The following is a 26,963-nucleotide window of genomic DNA, read 5'->3' as shown; positions in this document are numbered from 1 at the left end:
AGATGTAAGAAGCGCGGGCGCCGCGCCAGCAGGAGCACAGAAGCACAGGTGAGCCCACGACCCGTGATATGGGTCGCGGGATCACCCATGACATTGTGGCAGATTGAGGCACCTTTTTCCCTCTGTCTGCACATTATACGTTGCATACAGCCGGAAATACTTGATGGAAAGAAGCAAAAAGCTACATCTTTTTATCTTGCTTCCTCCTTCAGAGGGACATATACATTCAATGGAGGTCAAAGTATTGCATCCCTCCTCCAGTGTCCGTTGAAATCACTGGGGGAAACACCCTGAACATCTGCAATCCAATGTTTACGTGGGAGGAACAGGATTACATATCCCACTGTATGTGTAACCTTTGTTGTAAGGACACGTATGGAATATATACGTGGTATGAACCCAGCCTAAGAAACCTGGGAGTCAAAATATTTAACACACAAATATGGAAAAGAACAAATATGTTATAGACCAGTGTAGATCTTTTGGGTGGTGTGTGGGGAGGTTAATACCTTTAGAAGCTCTTTTATGTATGTATTTTATTTTAGAATGAGAGAACCTTTAATCTATATGAAAAGAGATGGGAGACAGCCAATGTATAGTGAAGCTCATAAAACCATTTCATTCTTAGATGTCATTTTTAGCATGCATAATGCACTGAACGTTTGCTTTCTTTAGATCTATCAGATGACTCATCTGTGTTTTACAGTATACTAGACCTGAAGGGAACGTATAGATCTGCCAGAAACCCAGGTTGAGGGAATTTTACTTTATAAAGGTCATTATTCTTACAGGGTAAGTAATGGAAAATTTTATCTTTCAGGTTATAGGGACACCAACAGAAGAAACATGGCCTGGGGTATCACAACTTCCGAACTACAAAACTGGTGAGCGGATCTGTTATACAGAACCATAAATTATAGGAGATGCAAAGCATGAACACAGAGCTTGTTTAATGCCTTTAAAATGTTAAAATAAGTTACATGAACTTAAGTAACCCTTGTGTTACAGTGCTGGGGGACTGGTGCTGGCTCCAGAAGCTTCTGTTTGTCTCTTGTCAGAAGATGTCCAAAAGGCAGGTTGTATTAGTGATGTACTAAGTGTGTGGGGCTAGTGATGTACTGCAGCTATAACCTGACATAGAACAGCATCTTATCTGACAGCAGTCAATCAGGAGATGCAGGAACCACCACTAGGCTGCCAATGGAACAAAAAGAAATAGTAAGAAAAGACAAGAACAGAGGGCAGCGCCTCGGGTAATAACGTCGCCTATTATATAGTTTATGAGTGGGGTGCTCACCTTCTCAGCAATAAACAATTGCATGTAACCCGCAATGTGGGGTAATCCAGGAAGGTCCTGTGATTTTTTAACCACCAACAGTATCGTGCAGCTCCAAAAACCAGTGTCCTATTTAAGGACTGGTGTGTAATACAACAGAGGAAGTAAGGAAAAAATTGGGGCTCTATAGGGGCGCTATACCGAATCTGTAGGATGGAGTATGAAGGAATGCTCCTTACTAAATTTAAATATTAAATTTAGTAAGGAGCATTCCTTCATACTCCATCCTACAAATTTGGAATAGCGCCCCTATAGTATGTTTATTTTAGTTATATTAGCAATAAAGTAGATGTTAAGCACCGGGAAGAAGCAGGTGAACTCCGGCAGACCTCGGCGCAGAAGCGACGGATGCAGGAACTCGGGCGCACGATCTTAGTGAATCGCAGCAAAGCCGAATCCTTGTCGGACAACTCACCCTGGGATCACAACAGGACCGGGTTAGTAAATCTGGCTTAGTGATGTCTCATAGCGGAGTGAAAAACTCATCTGTCACAGGCGGAATTGTAAATGTAATATCCAGCATAGGGTGATATTTGCAACTCCCATATGATACCACAATGATATTGGCCAAGTGTTGCAGATTTTTGAATACTGGTTCACGGTCTTCAATAATCTGACATACATACCCCATTCAGGGGTAAGTGCAAGTTTTTGATCACTTTTTAAGAAGCTTTTTTTGGCAACGAGATATTAAAAAAAACTGGATTTTTCCACAATTCATCAGGGATTTTTTTTACATTGTCCTTTCAGCGGGTTAAATAATAGATTGTGCAGTGATGCCAAATATGTGAGAGTTTTATATATTTTTTTTTAAATATTTAACAAAATGAAAAGCTTTCACTGTCATAATGGTGGTTCTGTGTTTTATTTTTTATTTATATTTTTTTAACATTTATTTTTACAAGTTTTCACTTCATTTTGCACATAACAGAACATGCAAAGTCAGACAGAAATGTGGCGGAGGGGCTTCAGTAAATATGGGCCACTGTGTCTCACCGCTCCAGGACCTGACCTTCCGGCTTTCTAAAGAGAGGGGAGGGGTGAGGAGCGCTCACTTTTTTAATGAGCCGAGCCTAATGATGCAGCTCACTGCACCTAATGATGCAGCCGGATTGCCCATCACTACTCTTCAGCTCCTGAGTCTCCTCTCACCAGTCTCTCTGTGTGAGACGCTGCCTGGAGCTGCACCAGCTTTACTGCAGTTTGTTGCTGCGGTCCTCACCCCTGGCACAGGGAAAACTCTGAGCATTTTTAGATGCATGGGTTTTATTTAAAGGAGCTCATTCACATCTTTGCTGCTGGGAAAGATTATATGGTGCACAGAAAATTTGAGGTCCAAGTATGAAAAAGATAAGAGGAAATCCAGCATGCCGTCTCTTTCCCATAAATCTGCCAATCTTTATTGGTGATTCAGCCATCACAACTTGGATTAAAACCACAGAAACGATCAACATGTTTCGGCAAATATCCTGTGTGCTCTATTGTGTGGGTGTCTTGCCACCAAGAGCAGCTTTGACGTTGCGGCTAAACACTGAGAGGATCATCTAAGGGTTTACACTGGTGGTTGGCGTTTACACTGCCCACGGCTGTTCCAGCAGGAGCCTGGCCGTCAGTATACGTTGGGGTCATGCTCTGGTCCTGTGAGCTGAGCTTCTATTTCCAGGTAGTGGTGTAGCTGGGAGAGGCAGGGCCCCATAACAAACTTCTGAACTGGGCCCCACTTACTTCTTAAAATATATAATACAGTGTACGCACAATATATATACATATATATAGCAAATACACACATACATACAGTACCATATACACCCATGTATCATATACACAGACATACAGCATATACACATCACATATGCATACCCATTTAGAGCATATACACATCACAAATATACACATGCAGCATATTCACATCCAATACGCCAGATGCCGGGGCCCCTTGACAATATGGGCCCCATAGAGCTGCTATGGCTGCTATCACTGTAGTTACACCCCTGATCCCAGATCCCAGCATAACTGGGTGAGCTAATTTACAGTCCTATAGTAACCATGAGAAAACATCACAAGTCTCTAAGAGTCAGAAGAAAGTAGAGCAGGATGGGTTGAAAAAAAACACATTTTTGGGTAATTTATCAGACCATAGAAAAATCACCTGAAAGAGGGGTGACGCTTGTGACACTGTTTATCGAGGAGCCTGCTCTGTTTCACATTCAATTCACTATACAGACAATCCAGAGACACATTAATCGGTATGAATGGTCCTCTCACTGCAGATACAGTCTCATGATTGTCTTTTATGGTCATCTGTCACTTTTGTTCACAAGAAATTAGTGATTTTGCATGCTTATAGCGCCGTGCTCGGTTATGTCCATTCCCATGAAAAAGGAGAAGCAGGGCCCCCAATCTGGTGATCCAGCTCTCTAATGAGAGGACAAAGCAATCCTTAAACAAACGTATTTAAAAGTAGTTTACGTGAAAAACTTTGCTCAAAATGCTAACAAAGTAAACTGGTTTATTCTATTTTCAACCAGAAGAGGGAGACAAAAATCTGTTTTCTCCAGACTGGAGGCGATCCTTCCATTTCTTCATTGTTGAAAAACTACACTGCTGCCTGTACATAACTGTTTTTTTTTTTTGTAGTTTCATGTTATTTAATTATATCTCAATAATTATATACAATATAGGCATAAAAGAGTTATACAGAAAAACATTCTTAAACAAAGGGTGCCGCTTAGCTATAACAACTGATCTGATCATTGAGGAGTTAAGTTAGTAAATTTGTTACTTTTTTTAAACAAAAGCTATAAAAAAAAGTCCTCCTAGAGACATCTAAGTGGCCCATGACCTCCCAAAGTACCCACCAAATTTTATACTGAGAAGGACCTTCATCCATGAAATCCTTGTACATTTGTTCCTGCTCTTAATACACATGTACACAAGAGTCATTTCAATACCTTTAAATATTCTCCAAAGGTTCTGAAACTGCAGATTAAAAGCAGGTAGAGGGCACACATCCTCCATTTCCCAAGAAGCCGAATTCTAGTACTATATGTAGCAAGTGACTCCAGACTTGTAGGGGCTATAATATGTATACAGCCCAGGGCCCATGATAGTTTTAACCCCTATGTGAAGGCATCAGCATTCTTGTCTTTTTTGTGTTCCTCTTTTTTCCTGCCCTCCTCTGGTTCAAAACACTCTGGGGTTATAGGATGGACATCTTTATTCAACCGAATTTATCATTACACTGATCTCTGTTGCTTAATCAGTTGTGTTCATCAGTTATTTTGAGGCAAAACCAGGCCAAAAACTTCCCATTATGCCTTATCTCTGTGCAAAAGCTCAAAATAACTGATGCAAAAAACTGATGAGATGTGAAGTTGCAACCGAAAAACCAGGTCTGGTGTTATATAACAGGCTAATCAATATTCAGTATAAAACATGTCATAAGTTTATTGGTAGGCATTAAAAACACTTAAAAAGCACAAAAAGAGCAATTTGCATGAATACCTAAGCTACCATGCAATAATGGTGGCTGAAACTCATCCAGCTACAGCCCAGGTCCGGGGGTAACAAATACATGCTGGCAACAAATGAATAATAAATACAGATCCTTAAAGGGCACCTACCACCCCGATTCTACCTCTAAAGGTCGAAGGGGTGGTAGGTGGATGGATGGGACGTGAGGATAGCCCTTTTTTGGGCTAATCCTCACGTCCCGGGTGTCTTTTACAAAACTTTATTACATCTATATGCTAATTTTTTTATGTGGCTACTGGGGCGTGGAGTAGCCGGACATGAGGCTACTAGTCGCGGCAACTCCACGCCCCAGTAGCCGCGTTACTCCGCCTACCAGTTAAGCTTCGGCGCGCAGCTCCTGGTAGCTGCGCGCCCTCGTCCGCGTCCACCGGCTACTGCGCATGCGCAGTAGTTCCGGCCCTGCAGACGCGGCCGCCGCAGAACGCAGGGGACCCGGACCAGGGCGCGCAGCTACCAGGAGCTGCGTGCCGAAGATTAACTGGTAGGCGGAGTAACGCGGCTACTGGGGCGTGGAGTAGCCGCGACTAGTAGCCTCATGTCCGGCTACTCCACGCCCAGTAGCCGCATAAAAAATTTGCATATATATGTAATAAAGTTTTGTAAAAGACACCCAGGACGTGGGGATTAGCCCAAAAAAGGGCTATCCTCACGTCCCATCCATCCACCTACCACCCCTTCTACCTTTATAGGTTCCCTTTAAATAAATGTACAAGTCATGTAAAACATATAGAATATCCCCTGCTGTGTAGTGTAGGGAGAGGCTACTGCCCCACGCGTATCGTCACCGCCTTGTGGATTGTCAGCTGTAAATAATATTCAGCTGTAACTTTTACTTGGAATTATATTGCAGTTTTTAGGTGATGACTTAGTTTCTCTTTAGTAACATTTTTATTGTTCATGGTGATATGAGGTTGCCTCGGTGAACTTGTTGTGAAATACCAGCATCATTTTGACATGTTGTCATCACATGACAGACACACTTCTGCGGCGTTCTGCCAGCAGGAAAGGTCTCCACACTGCTCCCTTACCATAACATTAAATCTTCTTGGAGACACTTCCTGCTGCTTTATCCCACTGAGAAGTACTGACAGATTCCTGTCTGTGCACAATAAAAATAATACACCCGTTGTATGTGTACAAGACATGTATAATCCACCCGACTTTATCAAGTGTGGAGTCAAAAAGAAGTGACTAAGTGACCTGAGCAAATGGCGTTCATACGGATGAGACAAATGTATTGCATTATTCTCATTTGTCATATGGAATTAAAAATGAAATGTTATTTGGAAGTTAAAATGCATTTTTGGCCACGGTAGAAGTAGATCTTAAAAAGCAGGAAAAGTATAAAGGAAATATTTTGCACTTTCGCTTTCAGAGGAGCATATTAACCAATATTGACTAGTTATTTGCACTGAAATTTTGTGCAAATTGTTGCATCCTAAGCCACTCCCCTTCAATGGTAGATTATCATATAGGTGGTTTGGTTGACAATTGACAGCCCTGTGCTGAGCAATTGTGTCTATATCTTAAATGTATCTCTGCTGTATTGGTTCTCATTCTTCATGGCACTACAGGCCTGATAATGTAATGCATCGCATTGGTCTGCCTCCATTTTAAGATGTATAATAAATATGGTAAAAAGCAGGTACGCCAGTTATTTGGCTTAAATAAAGTCAGTTACATAGTTTATAGGGTTGAAAAAAGACAGTCTATCAAGTTCAATCAGGGAAGGGATTGGATGAGGAAGGGATTTAGGGGAAACAGTTCTATATATAGTCCAAGAACAGCAGCTTCTCTGTCGAGGCATCTGCTCACCTCTTCATAGAAGCAGATCAGGTTAGCCGGACGGGCATACGTTCGCTGCGATGGAGAGGAAGAATGGTGACCCGTCCCGTTTCCATAGCGATGTCCTATCTTGTTCCTGTGTACGGAGCGGTACGGTGCCGCGCGTCTCTTATCGCTCTGTGCACACATTGCCGGCCTATGGGGGATGTATGTACGTCCGCAAGCTTGCAGACGTACATACGTCCCCCTACAGTTGTGTGAATATAGCCTTAGTCTGACAACTTCTATCCTTAGTAAACCCATGCTGGCTGTCATTTATTAAACTGTGTCATCACACAAGCAAGGCAAACCCCCGTGGGTGGTGCTCGGCCCCATCGCATATGGGTTTCCATAAAATGCATGCGATCAGTAACAAGAAGCCATTTTGTTGCATTGTGTAAAAGCAAGACACCGGGTGCTGGTTACTGAATGCACATGTTTTTTTATGGAGACGCATATGTGATTGGGCCAAGCACCGCCCACATGGGATTGTCTTGCTTTTGTAAACAAAAGGCAAGTGCCACGCATGAACACATGCTCCTAGTCAACGAGACCCTTTATTTAGTTTCTTATAATGGCAGTCTGATCTGCATTACATGTGCCATCATGCCCCTGATTGTTCAGTATCCTAAGTTTCAACAGGCAAAGTGTCATAGGGCAAAGATTTTACCCCCATCTTTGATGCAAGTAGTCCCTTTTTCCCCTCTAAACCTTAGCAGCACTGTAGTGTAATCAATTACTGTTTCTTAAAGGGGGAATCAGGTATTCCTTGCATCATAGATCAGGATGATGCAAGGAAACTCATGCCTGTAGTGTGGTCAGCCATTATGTGTTTTAGACTCCTTTTAACCTTGCTTCACAAGGGGTTTGGCTAAATGAAAAAGTGATGTGGTTCAGCAGAAAAGGGTAGTTACTATCCAGCCACAATGTGGTGAAAAACATTAACATGAATTAATCCAACCAACAGGTGGAATATAATATAGCTAATGATGTGACGCATTTATCATACAATCTGAGCCACATCATTGTGTTATGTTGTCAAAAGATAATACATTCATATTAGATGTAGATTTTAATGTATATGAAACTACACTGATTTAGTTTCTTCTTTTAACACATCTTGATTCTATTAAAGGGAACCTGTCACCACCGCACTATTTTACACTAATAACATGTTCCAAAAGCCCATAACATGACAAATGCATATGTTCTTTTGTCATGTTTGTGGCATGTGTACAACAGCTAATATCGTCATTATATCGTCATGATATTAGCTGATGTACACATCCCACAAACATGACAAATGCACGTATGCTTTTATTATATTATGGGCTTTGGAAACATGTTATTAGTGTAAAATAGTGCGTTGGTGACAGGTTCCCTTTAAGAAATGTACTTTACTGGTTTAATTCGGGTGAAAAACATGGTATATGTGTAACCCAGAACTCATAAACTCCTCCTTTAAACACAATAAAAGTTCCATATATATACAGCAAAACACAGGTTCTAGCAGCTTGAGAGGCTTGTGAAATCCTGGAGGAGCCTCTCTGGGGCAGCCAGGCTAATGGAAAACAGAACCCTGATTACCTCTGCAGTCAGAGTTTACTAGACAAGCAAACAACTCTGCAAAAATATTCAGCAGGATGTGTGGTGGGAGGGGGATCTAATTGTTCCCTTTCCAGAGTGATCGGGGATGTTAACCTCTTCACCACCCAAACATAAATATGAGGGCCTCATTTTGTGATTGTATATTGGTCCCCTCTTGTGTTGCAGTCACTGTAGTGTGGATTACTGAGAAAGTTGAGATGGTTGGTTTCTATAGTGAGCACACGCACAAACAATATATAAAATGTTTCGTGGACCATGAACACAAGACGGACCATTCATGGGTCACCAAGCTTTGGGGAAGTTGTGAGCTAAAGCTCATATCCTCCACTTCATAGAGATCAGCGATTTCTTTCACAACTGTTCAAGGTATGTTGCCCGTGAAATCAATTGTAAGTTGACCATAAATATGAGAACAATTAAAGAGGTAGTTTTTTTTAATGTGTGAGGGAGGCAGAATATTAGGTAATTTACCAATATACATCTATGAAAAGTTCTGCTCTGCTTTCTTGAGTGAAGCCTCCAGTCTTTGCCTCATCAACCAAACATTCCTGATCATAAAATTTTTTTTGTATTAATGAATTCTATCATGAGGTCCTGGCAGGGCGATTGCTCATGAACAGGTAGAGATCGCATCACACTCCACCTGCAGACATTTTTTGGTCAGCAATGACTGACTGATGAGGCAAAAGACAGGACGCTTCACTTTATATATCAATAAAGCAGAGCAGAACTATTAATAAATGTATATTGGTTGATTCCCTCATATCGTGCCCCTCACACTTACACACACATTACGAAAAACATGAGTTAAAGTGGACAATTTAACTTAAATTGTGTTTTCATATCTATGATCAACTTTAGACTACATGAGGTATCCACGGGCATCATACAAAAAACATGAGGTAAAGGGGCCAACCCTTTCAATCTTGGTCCCTGGCATTGCTGTGTTGCACCGGCGGTTATGCCATATGATGCAGCACCCAGTAGTGGAGGGACCCACTAAAACAAGATCACCGTGAAGAGGTTAGTGGCTTATGCAAATTAATCAAAATGTAACTAAGAACCTCAAGTTCCTTTTGTTAATGTAGCCTAGCGGCAATACATCATAGAGATATGTGACAACTTACATGGAACAGGCATGTAAGACCATTAGTTATTTACCAGGGTTTCTGACTAGCTTTAGTCTGTCAAGGAAGGAGTTAAACCTAACCTGTTATTGAAATATTAAACTAACAAGCACAACACTCAAGCATTTGTTGGCTCACATCTGATAATCTACATTTGATATGGAATAAGGTTTGGATTATTATGTAAACTTAGATCACTGCAATATGTGGAAAGAACGTAAGCTGGCGCTCTTCAGAATTTTCTCCTTTGTTTATTTAAATTCACACCATCTGAAAAAAGGAGGTAACCCAGACATGCATTTCTCCGCTCCGGAGGCTGCCCAATTCCAAAGATACTTTCTGGTTGGAATATTGATGTGGCCGTAGTCTGATCCTGCTGACCAGAGAGATTTGGCTGCCATTTTGGTTTCATCAAAGGAAAATGAAATGGAGATAAATAGACAAATGCTATGTGGGATTTGTGGGGGTCTCCAGAACTGTTCTATAGCACATCTGTTCCGCAGTCTAAATACCACAAGGATTCACTCATCTCTGGTTGTGTACTTTATGCAGGTCACATTGGCTGCTTCTGGCAGACATTAGAGGGGTGAGGACAGTTTAAATGGGCTCATACACAATGTGCTCCGGCTGTCACCATCAGGTCAGGGGTTTCCGCTATGGTAAAATAATGACTTTTTAATGTCCCGCACTAAAACACATTTGTATCTGCATGACTCATTTTCTTAGTATTTTTCTTTTACAAGTACAAATTTCCACAAATTCTATCACATTATGTTTCAAAAATGTAAATTTACATACAGTGAATGCAGCAGAAAAGAAAATTTGTTATACAAGTATACTGTATATGACTGAGGGAAGGGGTTCACATAGGGACATCTAGTATTGTCAACATACAAACAGCTTACAGCTTTAAAAAAAAACTACCAAACTAAAAACTACACTTTATGTGTATAAACATGGTATTTTATAGGATGTTTTGCAAAAAAAAAAAAAGAAGCAATTTTATTTACACACAATGGGGGATTAATAAATCCTGTACACTAGAATTCTGGCATGGACATTAATCACAATTAGGGCTCATGCACATGACGTTCCCCATAGACGGCTATGGCACACAGGCTTGGTACGGTGAGCGCAACAAGGGCTCACCATTCCGAGCCGTAGCCACAAAAAGATACAGCTTCTTCTATCTTTGGCAGTATTGACGGCCGTGCAGCTACTATTTTCTATGGAGAGGGGCGAGGCGAGCAGCGTTCACCCCCTCCTCCTCTCCTGTGTGCATGAGCCCTTAATCATGATAAATGGGGACTGGGAGAGCGTGACTTCAGTGCTAAGCTGTCTGGCTTTGTGACTTTGTACATCTAAAGTCTGGGTCCACATGCAGAAACCTTTTTTGTGGGCTGACCACACTGCTGGGAATGGGATTCCCTTTTTCACCACTAACAGAAGCGCCATAGTGTTATTGATTACAGTGTTGGCACCAGTGGGCAAGAAGGGAATACTTGCATCATCGATTCACTCATTCATTTTCTCATTTAAAGACATGGTGATGTGTTCTAGCTAGAGTTGTGTGCATGTAGCCTAAGGCCCCTTCCACACTAGCGAGTGTGATGCGATGAACTCGCATCACACTCGCAACGCAAGCTGCCGGGAACGCACGGCCCGAACCCTGCACCGCGGAAGTGAACTGACATGCTGAGTTCACTCCCGCGGTGCAGCGTTCGGGCCGTGCGTTCCCGGCAGCTTGCGTTGCGAGTGTGATGCGAGTTCATCGCATCACACTCGCTAGTGTGGAAGGGGCCTAAGAGTTGAATTTCTGGATGATGTCATGGTGCTGGTTCCCATAAAAATGGCACATAATATGCCATTTGGTACATTTTAGCTTTACATTTGAAATATTTTTCCTCTCGCTCCAGTTTTGAAAGTTGGATGTGAAAGTGGATGTGGTTAGTTGTTTAACCTGATTTATCAACAGCGAGATTTTAAAAACTATGCAGCCCCTTTCAGATATCACCGTTAACTAGTAACATCTGGATGCAGGGTTTTTAGCTGAAAAAGAACATAAACTATTCATAATTGGTAAGATGAAACTCTGTATCATGTTTGATACATTTTATCATAAAGTCTCACATTTCCATCCGGAGATATTGCTTTTGAAGCCTCCCCTTTACTGTGAGGTTGCAACTATTTTTATGAATTTCTAAAAAGTTGTAATTTGGTAAATCTGGAGTAGATCATTTTGACAAGCTAACCACACCTAGAAAGAAACTGTTTTAATCTAACCAAACCAGAGTTTCCTTAAAAAGAGGAGAGACCCATCTGCAGACAGTCAGTAAACAGTTGGGTACTGTTGGGTGCGTTGCTATTCACTGGTGAGCAGGGCCGTATCAAGGTTGGTTGGGGCCCCTGGGCACAAAAAACGGTGGAGGACCCCACTAAATGTAGCAAGCCTACACGTCTTCTCACTTTCTTCTATTCCCCTAGTAATACATCTACATACAGTATAACCTTGACAAAGCGAAACCGGTGTCCAGGATCGTCTCCTATGGTCCGTATAAATATACTTTCACACTACCCTTTAGCTCAGTCCTATTTGATTTTATCTACCTAGTAGGATTTCTGCTTTCTACATACAGCCGCCTTACCCCCCAGTAATACATCTATATACAGCTGACAATCCCCCAGTAATACATCTACATACAGCCACTTCAACCCCAGTAATACATCTATATACATCCGCCTCACCCCCCAGTAATACATCTACATACAGCCACCTCAACCCCAGTAATAGATCTATATACATCCGCCCCACCCCCCAGTAATACATCTACATACAGCCACCTCAACCCCAGTAATACATCTACATACAGCCACCTCAACCCCAGTAATACATCTATATACATCCGCCTCACCCCCCAGTAATACATCTACATTCAGCCACCTCAACCCCAGTAATACATCTATATACATCCGCCCCACCCCCCAGTAATACATCTACATACAGCCACCTCAACCCCAGTAATACATCTATATACAGCCGCCTCACCCCCCAGTAATACATCTATATACGGCCGCCGACCCCCCAGTAATATATTTATATACAGCCAAATTACAAAACTAAACATGAACAAGAGAGGGAATACAATAAACCCAAATATTTTTACTTTTACATTGCTGCTTCTGTCAGAAGTAAAAATGAGTGGGAATGCTTTTTAAGTTCAGGTCCAGGCTTTGGGTGCTTCCTCTGTGACCTGGACATATTGCCAGATTGGCAGCCGTGCAAATGATTGGCCAGTATATTGCCAATCTAGCAATATGCACGGGACACACCCGCACCCACGGACCCAAATTTATGTATTCTTTTGATTTTGATTCACAAAGTTTATTATTAAAAAAATGTAATTTTTTAAAGAAACAAAATTGCTGGTATTTCATTTTCATTATTTTTCATTTTCTAGAAGTCTTCAAAGGAGTTGCAAAAATTAGAAAAAATAGGCAGTAAAATATCATTTAAAACTATAACAATGACTGTGGGAAAGTTATGAATTGTTATTGTTCCCCTACAATTTGGCTGTGCAAGAAATATTTGTACACACCCTTACTGTCCACAAAAAAAGGGATTGTAAAACATGCTTGGCCTTTCACAAAATAAAAGTTATTGCTTATGCTGCAATAAAAGGTTCAAATAGCTGGTTCCGAGCAGAAGTACTTAAAAGACTTCAGTTTGATTAATGGTAGATGTTCAGCTTTGCATGCTTGTTTCTTTATGCACTAATTGGAACAGTTTTTATTGCATAAAGAAATGGCATATTTGCTACAAAAATGACTATTAAAAGATATGTAAATGAGCCAGAGGCGCTCAGGATGACGTCACCTGAGTGTATCTTGGCATAATTTTTGCACACCTCCATCACACAGCACACCTCCAGCACACCTTACATCATATCTGTTAACATTCAGCTTCCAATTCATATGTAAAGCTTTTTGTAACCTCATTTACATGGTCTGAAAGCATTTTAGTTAAAAATGGAAATAATAAAAAAAGTAGTGTACGGTATTTCTATGGTTTTTCCACCTTTCTCATTTTAGCTTCTGGTTTATGGATAACATCAATGTCCCACAAATCCTGTAGGCCTTACATTTATGCAGTGGCTTCTCCAGTAAAATACTTAGACTACCCAGCATGGTGTTAATTTAAAGAAGGTAGTCAAGAGTAGTTGTCTTCTTCTAGTGGCCACAAACTGTAACTGCAGTTGTGACGTCCATAGCTGCACCAACAGTTCACAACATAGCGCCATTTGTTTCCAGCTCTGTTTGTTTATGCCAAATGTTGTTGGAAAACCCCTTTAGTGTAAGATCACACCTGGCGGATGGGCATCGGGTTAGCGGCCACCGCCTTGGGTTTCTGCTGTGGATTATTTTGTAAATACAATTCAGATTTGCCATAGACTAAGAACCCAGAGGCCTCATAGGTGGTCGGATGTTTTTGCTATTAAAATTTACACTACGGAATTTCTGTGATGGATTGTAAGACTCCATAAAGGGTAAATCCAAACAAAGTCCACATCATCCCCATATTGCATTTATCTATCAGTCATGAGATATGCAGGCTCACACACAAATTACAATCCTTTATACACTGCAACAGGCTCCTTAGTCTCATATTTTTTTCACATTGTGCATCTGTAAGGAGAAGTAGTGGAACAAGCCCTTGAGAAGATACCCTCTTATATTAAACCTTACCACCTGCCTGCTCCTTACATCTCTTACAGTTGTTCTGATGTGTCTCATGGAGAGAGTGTGAAGAAGTACTTCCAATCCCATACAACCATCAGGTCACTTTCAATACATTGTATTCAAATTGTTTTGATTTCTTTCTACCCTGAAGAGATTAGAGGGTCCCTATGAATTATGTATGCTTTCCACTGCTTTGATAGTTTTGCAGTTGCTTCAATTCACTTTTGGGCAAAACTCGGTATTGAATGTGGCACTTGTTAATAAAACAATCTGCAAACATCAAGGAGGCAGAAGATTAGAAATAGAGAGAGATTTTTTTCCCACAAGCTCCCTGCTCCTTAAAGATACCATCTACCACCAGAACCCCATGGCAATATTAAATAACAGCACATCACTATTTGTCTGCAGTTCTATATAAAATAATATTAATATTTTAGTTTGGGGGAATACAAAAACAATTCCAGGGCTCAGAGCTCCAATGAGAGACTCTAGTGAAATGCAAAGTAGAAGTGTATAAGCAAAATAAAACACCATTGACTTATTCATGAATGTGTTTGATATTTTATTCTATTTATTTTTATAAACTCTTGGTATAGAAAGTACTTAAAGGGTATGATGGATAAATCCAATTAATATTGGAGCCATGACAGCTGAGCAGCAGCCGTCTGTAAACGGGAACCAGTGAATCCGGGTCCTCATCTTTGACATGAAATGGTGTTGGGTTCTGATGCTATTGACAGCCATAATGAGGTGTAGACTGTGATATTTCATTCAAGAATACTAGAAACTGTGCTCACCGATAGTAGCTCTAGGGACTACATTTATTGGAAAATAATAGTAATAATGGTCACAAACACAACTGATCTATTAAATACATTTAGGTTTAGACATGGATCAAAATGAGAGAAATACTTGCATGATTTGAGCTGCAATAAAGCCTGCTACATTTTTTGTACTATTCGTTCATTGACTATATCCAATTCTATACTGCCCCCATCACTGTAAGCTGTTTTAAAGTGGACCCTCCACTCTACCAGACATATAAATTTTAGTAAATGCTTACATCTTTCATGAAATAATTATGGGGCATCTTTTATTATAACCTTGTGTTATTGCAATTGAGCACACTGGACTTAGGAACGACAGATGCACCACCCAAAAACTCCAACCCCCCCAACAGCCTTGCCTGTTTGCCTCTGCGTATAATAGGCAAATAATATATAATAATACAAATACGAAGACAGTCCCTCCCTATGCCAAAGTGCAGACACAAAACAAGACAAACAATTAACATAAAAGGGTGGTAAACAATCCGGATGTCAACAGAGATAGCATATATACGGTACAGAATCGCATACACAAAAGGATAGTCACAGTACAATAGCCAAAAATCGGACAACCAGAAATACAGAGAAAGCTAAATGTAAGTTATTACTACTTTTACAAATTTTTTCCATACACATCAGAATGATGCAGGAGAGACTACAGCTCCTAAATGTAGAATGATATTGTTGGATGATAATGTTGAATATATTCCTAACATACTGTACCTCATTCCTCCTGATCAGGGTCAGACTGCGGTGCCTAGGGCCCACCAGTGGAAATGATCTTGGGGGCCACCTTACTACTGCATGCTGGACTTTGGTTAGGGATGTAAGTGTCAGCACTCAGCGTCAATGTTACCAATTACCAAATGCTGACAACAATAATAACTGATGGCAATAACCATCCTGCATCCCGTCTTTGGGTCATAGCAATATATACACAAGGCAGATTTCTCATTGACACTGGAAATAACAATACATATGTTGAAAGTTGTCTCACACCAAATAGCCATTCACTGACTACAGACTGATCAGCAAAACTTGTTTATAGTGCCACACGGGTGACATGTCTTCTTCTTTGGGTCCAAAACTGCCTAAAGACTACCCTCACTGCAGAATTAGCCACCTATAAATGGGTCCTTGTAAGACATCTCCACAGTCCCTTTCTCCACAGTCTCCACATTGCAGCCCTAAAGATACCACAGTCACTTTCAGAATAATTGCATCGGAATAACCCCACAACACAACTGACACCACATACAATTATACCCCATAGCACAACCACGCTGTTCCCCCTGCATATATATATAAGAATTGCACTGCAACCTCTCAATATTTTACAAATAGTGATGAGCGGACCCTTTAAATTTAAAAAAAGCTGACTAAGTTCAGGTACCGAACCCCAACCTGTAATACTCGCAATCTGTGTTATCTGTTGTTGCTTCCAATGACGTCATCAGGTTAGTAGTGGTGCACAGGGCGGCAGGTAAGCCTGCACCAATTACAGGAGGGGGCAGGGGGCAGACGAACAGTAATTACAATAAATAGCCCCTGAATAAATTTTATTATGTGCCCCACAATTAATTATATGATACATTTTTCCACATGAATTATATATAGCTCCCTCACTGAATTTTTTTACCTATCTAATTCCCCTCTCTCATTATTTTATACAGTGTCACTGTGTATGGATTATGTTTTGTACAATGCTCTGCTTTATTGTTATCTTTATATTACCCTTTTTTAATTATACTTATAATCACAAATCAATGATTTCATATTTAATGGCCTATTATTATTCTGTATTTAATCCCCTCGCAATTATTCATTTACATAAACACTCTGTAAATTATAAATGTAAATAGGATTTACTCCAATTTAGAGCTCATTTATATGATACAACTTTTTCAATGATACAGAGCCCCGCAGAGTATTTTTTTAACTTGTGGACACCATTCATTCTATATACTGTGCCTTTTCATTTTATATACTGTCCCAATCCAGTCAATATATTGTGCCTCCCTATCCAGTCTATAAACTGTGCCCTCCATCTTTCCTTATATACTGTGTCCTCCATCTATTTAACAAACAGCCAGTCTGTGGGTTATGTACATGATTCAAGATTCTTTAGGTTTGTTCTCAAGTTGAATTTGTATGTAAATTGGAACAGGTATATATTATAATTGTAACTCCAGACTAAAGTTTTTTTGTCCCAGTGACAATTGGACTTTAACATTTTGTGATGTCATGGGAACAAGGATTATCAATAAAACTGTATTACAGACATTTGATTTTTGCACCCTGGGGCTAAAATAAAGCATCCAGAGAGCCTCACCAAAGGTCGCAGCAGGCAGAGAGGTCCGTCTGTAAATAGGGGTCATCTATAAGTCGGGGGTCCTTAAGTTGGGGACCACCTGTTCTGTGCCCCCAATCCATTCTATATACAGTGTCCTCCATCTATTCTACATGCTGTCTATCCATTATATATCATGTTCTTCCCAATCCCCAGCATGAAGATGTTATCACTTGGCTGTACATCCAGGGTCAGAGTGTGACGTGTGCAGGGGAAGTCTATCTGCAGTGTTGCACTCAGTGTCAATAGCATCTGTGTTGTAAATATGCAGGGGCTTTTGAAAGCCTGAGCTACAGTGGTAGAACTCGAGCAGGGGCCTCCTGTAGGGATGGAGTCCCCTGCCATAGCAAAGGTGTTGCTACTTGTGTATTTACCAATCCACCGATGGGCCAAAGTAAGCCTGCCCCTGACTAGTTCAAAATAAATTACCCCTTTGAAATTTGTAGCTTATCCTTGCCAAAGAGGCAGAAACCTTGTATTTTCACTGGGTGTGGCTCCGAAGATTATGTGAAAATGAAAGGCTACCGTCACTTGATGGGTATAAGATATTTCATTTAGGATCTTCTTCGGACCATATGTTTTGGACTGGTGGATGATTAGACAAGAATATACCAAATTGACCAAAGCCACAAAAGCAATCAATAAAATATGTAATTTAATATTCTGTAATTTGTAACAGCTCCTCTGTACAGATTCCATCTGTGAAGCTAAAAAAATTATCATTATCTGTTCTTGTGAGTAATATTCATGTGAATTGGCTAAGCTATATACTGTATACTGTAGTGCTTTACATACAAAGATTTTTTTCATTTTTACATCATTTTTTTATTTTTTTTTTTGTTCGCAAAATTAGCAGAAAGAAATGAGCTGCCATTTGGATCGGACATGTTGAAATGAGAGAAAAGATGGATGGATCAGACATGTTGTAATGAGAGAAAAGTTTGGCCTCCTCATACAATTTAGGCTATGTTCACACCACTAGCAGAAAAGGATCAGAAAAGACATTAAAGTTCCCTTTCTTTTTGTATCAGTCCTAATAATAGAGGATCCCTTCCATCTGGTTTCTGTTGCTTTACACATAAAAAGTAACTATGCTGTCTGCAGACAATCCATCAGAGCATCAGCACAACAGACTTCTGTCACTGGTGTGAATGTTGCCTGACAATAATGTTTATGAGCCGATTAAAGCTCCTTTAATAAAATTCTGAGATTCTGACATTATCAATGACCATTTGCAATGTCATTATTTCCAGCATGTACAGGATGCAGATATCTGCCTAATCTATATACATCTAATTTTGTGTTGATAAATTTGATTTTCTTATATCTGTTTTTGATGTGTTTTAGAATGGCTTACACTGAGTGGGAAGCAGCCATTTGGAAGTGTCTGGGACAGGTAAGACAAGGTATTGAAATACCATATGCGGAAAAGAAAAAAAGTCATGTAGACATGTTAAAGCATATAGAAGGAAGTCCTCAAAAATATATATAACAATGCTCAATCAGTAAATATGTGTACACTACAATTGATATGTATATCTCTATTATATTGTGATGGCACCCTGCTAGTGAAGTTTTGTCTGCTATAAAGTGTGTCTTATAGTCCAATAATACAGGACTTAGCTATTGTCAAAAGAATCTACCTCTGAGCAGCATCATGTGTCTGTATATGAAGACATTTATAGTCTACTGATCTTTAATTTGTTGATGGGTCACGACCCAGTTGTTCTTAGCCTGAATTACTCTGCTATTCCACTAGTAAAGGAAATGGAATTACTTGTAATGAACATAAACAATACTTTTCCAGCACAACCAGGCAGTCTAATAGTGTACACAGCGAGCAGAGGAGGTACTATGATAATGTTTAGGAGTGATGTTACCCTTCCCCTTTTACACGATTGCCAACACTTTCAGTTCAACCAAATGTGTCAACACCAGGGCAACGCATCACCAAGTACCTTTCCATTCCACAAATCATGTTCCTGGTGGCCATAGGTTTTCCAGTTTGGAAAATCTATTAAACCTGATTTTATGGTTTGGTAAGAATCAAATCTTGCCAGCACCTGGTGAAGCTGCAATATTTTTCTGCTAGGGGCAAACAAAAAAATTCAGAAGTGTCCAGAAGTGCCATGGTGTCATGGGACCATCTTCAGCCACTCCCTTGTCTATTTATCTTTTTATACATCCATTTATTATTTACGAGATAATCATGATTTCTAAATTGCCCTATTTATTTAAATTATACATAAAAAGTGCACTTGGATACATCTGTTACTGTTTTGATAAACCTCATAGATTAGCTATAAGAGCCACTACTTACTATTACAAATAGTTTAACTCATAATCCATGGATCAACTTATCCACTACCCTTATATACAGGGATCTCCTTTTTTTGTGATAACTTCCCTTGAATGATTATTATTATTTTTAGAACTGAGGAAGCACCAAAAGAAGGTGCGAAACACGTTGTCCTGTTTTTACTTGTTTATGTCTTGGAAATAAACAGATCCTACTGTGAACGAACAGACCTTGCCAGAACCATATATACAAGTCCATTTTTTCAAATAGAAGTGCTCCACATGACACACCACTATACATTTGGTTCAGAAAAAGAAAAAAAGGAAATGATATAGGGTCAGAGGACCATAATAAGGGCCTAAATTTAGAGTGAAAGCCTTCTGGAGACCAGGAATAAAAGAGGGGCCATGTTAGGAGCTAGGAACGACAGGTTGCCATGCAAGCGCCATCTATATTTATGTGTCTGACCATTAGTCCTAGTCTGGCCTAGGCTCTGTGTAATATGTTGATGTGATACAACCATAAAATATATGATTTAGAGTTTTATACCTATTATACCTTTAATAGTTTATTTTTTGATCATGGTAACCTGCATATAAATGATTACCTTGAGAAGGTATGGATGCATATGCAGCTTATCCAGATTTATCCTATATGACTGATATGGCAGCTCTGTGCAGCACTGTGTAATCTGTGTGTGTGCTATATAAATAAAGGAATTATTATTATGGTGCTCACAAGTTTTATAAAAAAGGACCACAAGAGTCCGAACTGTGTAGTTTTTATGTGACAGGTATTTGTGTGCATACCATTTTTACAATATTGAAAAGTTAGTGCTGCTTCAAAGGGCCACAAAATCATTTTAGATTAGTATTTTTACATATTTAATGATATATCAATCCTAACACATAGATATATATTTGTACATTCTTTCATCTCTAGCTCTTTCCATAGATGTGTTTGTGCATAATGGTGATGATAATTAAGATCTAACATAAGTGACAATTTTTTTCTGGAGGTCAGGGGATCTCACCAATTTCCTGCAAGTTTGTGAAGTTTATAAAATAAAAGCTGAGTTCTGATTGGTTGCCATGAACAACTAAAACAATTGTACCTGAGAAACTTCTGATAAATCTCCCCTTGAGTCTTTGTTTTCTAGTGGATTTAACTGAAAAAGTTTACCTAAAGATAGTAGTTCCAGCTTATAAGTGATGTGATTGTTCTCCCCATATTTGACCACATGTATCATATTCCAAGTATAGAATTTAGACATTGTAGAAGACATTGATTAAAACAAAGTCCCTGTGTTGAAAATCTCCATTGTGATGTTGTTTTAACATTTTTCAAGAAGATGATACTTTTCCATTCATCCACACACCTGTCTCCCTTAGATTCTTTCTCACCCCTTCACCTGACACAACACAGACGATGGCACCTGCAGGCCTCCCTCAGCCAGCCAGCCGTAAAAATATGTGCCCCATCCCTCACGCCATATACTACAATATGTGAGCCTGAGCATGAAACACTTGAACAGATGGCAGCATGGGAGGGGTCTCGCTCTTAAAAGGAAGCCCCAACTGGGACTGTCAAAGGCAACTAGACTCGAAACTTGTGTCTAACAAGAGAAGAAAACAGCAGTAACATTGAAAGATCTCACACGACTCACCATTTGCTGTGTGTGAGAATTTGCTGAATTCATTTTCAATTAAGTGTGAGGCAAGAAAACATACTTTGCCTGAATTGCACAGGAAAATGGGAATAATCCTATGAAATGTAACATTTACACATAGATTCATGGATTTATATCTGTTTGCTGTGTTTATTGCTAATGAATATTGATTCTGGTATTGACTGTACTATAGACTATGGAAACTAAATGTTAACATTCAGCTAATAATACTGTAACTTAAATATGGCTAGACACATCTATCTAACCAGATGTACCAAACATATTATCAGTGTTCTATATTTATATAGATATATTTCTTTAATAATATACTGATAGTATACGTAGGATCTGTATTAAGTATGAACCATTAGGCACACAAGCTTGTTCGATCTGGCACTGGCCATATGATGGTCTCATTTCACAGATAAAACACTGCCTCAAATTGTCCCAAGTTAACCACTACCCTTTAGTATATGGGACCACTCCTATGGTTTTGAGGATTCGATGATAACTTGGTCTTCTAGAACAACCCCTTAGAAAAGTTTCAAAAAGTTAAATGATTATAGTAGGTATAATACTAATTCTGATATTCTAATTCTGAGGGCAGGCATGTTGTTAGGAGATGAGGTGTAGGAAGCCTGTGGCTGAATTCTTTTTTTATCCTGTAATAATAGTCAGAGTGTCCCATGAAAAGTGCCAGTGGGTGCAGAGTATAAGCCAGAGATAGATCATATACAATGTGCTGTACATAGACACTGCCCATCAACTACCAAGCCAAAAAGTCCCTAAACAAAGTCCTTCACAAGTGTTTACTGCCATTTCACTCTCCCAAAACTGAGATCTGTCAGCAAAGATCAGAGCTAGACTAGACTAGTAGTGAGTGACTGAAAGCTGCAGCTGAACAGAGATCTGAATTTGCAGGAAACCCCCTTTTTTCTGGAGACCCCTAGACAGCAATTGAGTTTTGGCAAAAATTATCTAATACATGAACAGAGTAACCTACATGTAGCTGCACAGTATACGCAATTATTATTATAGTCACTGTCAGTTATAATAATCCTGAAATACACTTAATGGTTAATACACAAAAGGTTTTGGGAAACTTCCCACTATTAGGGTGCGTTCACACGTTAAGTTTTTCAGATGCAATTTTTGATGTCCAAACTAGGAACAGAGTGAAAAAAAGAGGAGGAGCAGCTTCTGTCAATGATATGTTCTCATATATATCTCATTATGAGGAGCAGCTTCTGTCAATGATATGTTCTCACCCATTATGACCTACACCTGCTTTTGGCTTCAAAATCTGCATCTAAAAAATGGAACGTATCCTTAGCTGTAGCCACTGCCCACACCAGTTGATGATACATTGAGAGTCACTTCAGAACTCTATATATCACAGGAGTAACATGTGGCCGGTCATCAGTACAAGAATGTGTATTGTGGTAAGTTTGGGTGGGTGGATTATGGTAAAGACAGGTCACAGGAACAGATGTTTGGAAATCCTCAAGTTTAGCAAAGTCTGCAAAATATATTAAAATACCATGAGGTCTAAACTACATGAGATTTAACATCTGTCCTAGTAACAGGGGTTGTGATTGTTTGATATGGCATATGGGTTTCCTGTTAGGGATACTGTGATGTTAAATGTTAGTCTTACAAGTTTCATGCTCAGGGTGCAGGTTATACTGCTATTACTGCTATATATCTCTATCTATCTATCTATCTATCTATCTATCTATCTATCTATCTATCTATCTATCTATATGTGTGTGTGTGTGTGTGTAAAAATATATACTACTATTTCTTATTATTTTTCATAAACATTGTCTACTTTGGTAAATAGTTCTTTGGATTTGCTGGTAGTTCTTTATTTCTGTTGAGAATATATACACATTTTAAGTCATTCCTTTGCAGAGGATGGCGAGGCAGCTCATTATTGCCACAACAAAAGAATAAGTTAATGCATCTTATCAAGGCTGATAAAAATGCAGAGCAGTGAGAATGAAAATGTTCAATGGAGGGGAAATAACATCTGCAGCTATCACATTCGAGAAAGCGTTTTGGAATAGACCTGCCTTTAAGAAGGAGTACTAATTTCTCGTCTTCACTGCAATTGTTCTTGCCAATAATACCAGCATTGTATTTGAAGTGAAGGACAGGGGCTCAGGACACAATTGGTGCCATGACCCCTGTTTTCAGTGCAGTTGTCACTCGCTCTTTTGCAGACAATTTTCAGTCCTTCATAAAATGATCCAACCCTTCAGCCATTCAAGGGAGAAGGCTGAAAGGAAAAGAAGAAAAACACACGCCCTCAGGGGTTTCCAGCGGCCAAACCATTTTAAAGACCACAACTTCAAAGGAAAGTCTTGGCTTTTCTAGGGATTTATATTCTTATCAGGTGCCACGATGCAAAAAAAATATATATGTCATTTAAAAGATCAAGTTTAAAGGGAACACAAATCCCAAAAAGCTTAAAAAAACAGGAAATGAAGGAGCGTGCAAAAATATTTGACTCTTTGTAGTTTGTGAATGAAGCCAATCTGGGCGTTAAATTGGTCTGTATCAAGTTTTGATTTTATAAATTGGTTCATATGTTTTGCAATGCCAAGGCAAGTTTGTAACGTGAGCTAACACCAGCATTTGGCAGAGTACATTAATCATAGTCAGTTCATTAGTGTGTTCCTAGCTAATACCGCTATTGTCTTAAAATAGTCATTTTTTTCCAGGAAGATTCCAATTCTATGAATAGCATCAATTTAACAGCCCTGGGGCAGGATTCACATAGAGCAGTTTGGTGAAATATCTGATTTATAATTTACTCCTGATGTGGGGTACAAAGACAAACACGAAGACGAACACAAAGTAAATTATGTCCACACTAATCCTGAACTTTGTGATACTGGTTTGGGTCATATTTATTTGGGTAGTCTTGTACATTTTCTTGATGCATCTTGGAGCGGGTTTTTAAAGATATTTTTTAAAGATCCAGTTTGATCCTCTTCAGATTTTTTTCTAAGAAAACTGCATCACAAACTGAATTGAGCTTAAAACAACCACTTTAGTAAAAGCTTACATGACGGGAGTGATGAGATTGTAGAAAACTTGGAGCTGGTCCTTTTCCTGCCTGTGTTTGCGGCTTGAGCCTTTTCATAGAAGTATATGAGAATGTGAAAAATACTAATGACACACAGATGTGGCTGTTTTTGTGGATCGGTTGCTATTTAACACAATCATGTGACTGTTCAAGGGATTGGGACATCATTTGTCAGGCTTCAACTTTTTTGTGGATCTGCAAAAATAACATACCAATGACGCATGGACCGTTTTTGCCGACATATGGCTCAGAAACACACTAATGACATACTGAAAAGAAAATCGGACCACAGATCCGCAGCCCGAGAACAGCACACGTTCATGTGCAGATAGATCAGAATCACTGACTTACAGGTCAGAATGACTGTATTTATGGACATTGCAGAAACCAGCCAATGACTAATTACACTGTGGCAAGGGCAGGAGATCCCTAGTGGTTAGAACACTAGGGCACATTTACTAAAAGTGGTGCAAACTACACTAATTGCAGTTTTCCTCTGTATAATGCAGCGTGCTCCAGATTCATGAAGAATGGGCACCAGAAATCATGAATATGGCGCTTCCCTGCACTGGCCTGAAAGAGTTCACCAACTTTTTTATGATACACCTTTAATATAGGGCGTGCAACAGACTTTGCATGATAAATCTGGCACACGGTCCGACTGAGCACCGGAACGCCCCCAAGTTTGTGTCGCATGATGTGTAGTACTGCCGTGCCACAAAAGGGTCGCGTGCAACACAGTTGTGGTGCAGACACTTATAAATACCTGTGCAAGCTGTTTACACCTAAAAGAAAGGGCAGAGTCCGCCAGAAAACTGGCACAAGGGCCTTAGTAAATGTGGCCCCATATTTATTAGGAGCTATGCTTATTTAGTTTAGAAAATTAACTTTATTTTTACGCCAGCTGCTTTGGCTATTACACACCCATGGAACACTTTTCGCCTGCCTCCCTGCTCCTTCTTCCAGAAATCTTGCTGAAGCACTGAGTAAATTAGCATTGTTCTAACAAAGAGCAGGAGGGGGCAGCGCCCAGGGAGGTGGTAGAGAAGTGCTCCAGGGGAAGAGGGGAATAACTAGAGTCTCTTGTGATGTCCCTATGGGGCACTTTATTAATTAGCATAAAAAGAAAGTTCGTTTTTATAGTAGACTAAAGGAGCAGAGCTCCTAATAAACATTGTGTTCTGACCACGCTGCTGTGATCTACCCAACGACGTTCATAATTAATAGTCAGGAAATCTGACTGTAGATTGCCTTTAAAGGAATCTACTATTTTTAGTAGATCCAAAGGTAGATTCCTACATTTTTTACTATTTCTTGTAAAGCTGTGTAATATATATACAGTACAGACTACAAGTTTGAACACACACATCATTCAAAGAGTTTTCCGTATTTTCATGACTATAAAAATTGTAGATTCACACCAAAGGCGTCAAAACTATGAATTAACACATTTGGAGTTGCATACTTAACAAAAAAGTGTGAAACAACTGAAAATATGTCTTATATTCTAGATTCCTTAAAGTAGCCACCTTTTGCTTACTGCTTTACACACTGTTAGCATTCTCCTGATGAGCTTCAAGAGGAAGTCACCTGAAATGGTGTTCCAACACTCTTGAAGTGCTTATCACTCGTTGGCCCTTTTGCCTTCACTCTGCGGTCCAGTTCACCCCAAACCATCTCAACTCAGGTCAGGTCTGGGGATAGTGGAGGCCAGGTCATCTGGCGTAACACCCCACCACTCTCCTTCTTGGTCAAATAGCCCTTACACAGCCTGGAGTTGTGTTTGGGGTCATTGTCCTGAAAAATAAATGATGGTCCTACTAAATGCAAGCTGGATGGAATAGCATGCTGCTGAAAGATGTTGTGGTAACAATGCTGGTTCAGTATACCTTCAATTTTCCATCATACCTTCTCCTCCATGCTACACAGTAGGAACCAGGCATGTAGAGCCCATTTGTTCACCATTTCTGCATTGCACAAAGACACGGCAGTTGGTAACAAAGATCTCAAATTTGGAGTCATCAGACCAAAGCACATATTTCCACTGGTCTAATGTCCATTTCTTGTCTGCTTTAGCCCAAACAAGTCTCTTCTGCTTGTTGCCTGTCCTTAGCAGTGGTTACCTAGCAGCTATTTTACCATGAAGGCTGCTCCACACAGTCTCCTCCTAACAGTTGTTGTAGAGATGTGTCGGCTGCTAGAACTCTGTGTGGCAGTGACCTGGTCTCTTATTTGAGCTGTTGTTAACCTGCAACTTCTGAGGCTTGTGACTCGGATGAACTTATCCTCCGCAGCAGACATTACTCTTGGTCTTCCTTTTCTGGGGCAGTCCTCATATGAGCCAGTTTCTTTGATGATTTTTGCAACTGCACTTGGGGATTCTTTCAACTTGGGGACTGACTGACCTTAATTTCTTAAAGTAATGATGGCCGCCTGTTTTTCTTTACTTAGCTGCTTTTTTCAAGCCATAATACAAATTCAAATTGTCTATTCAGTAGGACTATGAGCTGTGTATCCTCCTGACTTTTGCACAACACAACTGATGGTTCCAACCCCAA

The 26,963-nt window shown here is 39.8% G+C and overlaps 1 protein-coding gene across 4 annotated transcripts in view; it reads left to right on the top strand.

The window, feature by feature from the left end:
- Positions 1-26,963, top strand: part of CDK15 (cyclin dependent kinase 15) — a 101,980-nt gene that overhangs the window by 39,965 nt on the left and 35,052 nt on the right. For 3 of the 4 annotated variants that reach the window (XM_072121213.1, XM_072121215.1, XM_072121214.1), the window contains 2 exons: positions 821-884; positions 18,691-18,739. In XM_072121213.1, the coding sequence (XP_071977314.1) occupies positions 821-884; positions 18,691-18,739 (113 nt within the window). Of the gene's footprint in view, positions 1-820; positions 885-18,690; positions 18,750-26,963 lie in introns of all 4 variants that reach the window. The other variant, XM_072121216.1, reaches the window with a different exon arrangement.

This window comes from Engystomops pustulosus, chromosome 8, assembly GCF_040894005.1.
Source record: "Engystomops pustulosus chromosome 8, aEngPut4.maternal, whole genome shotgun sequence".
NCBI lineage: Eukaryota > Metazoa > Chordata > Amphibia > Anura > Leptodactylidae > Engystomops > Engystomops pustulosus.
This window is presented reverse-complemented; position numbering and strand designations above follow the sequence as displayed.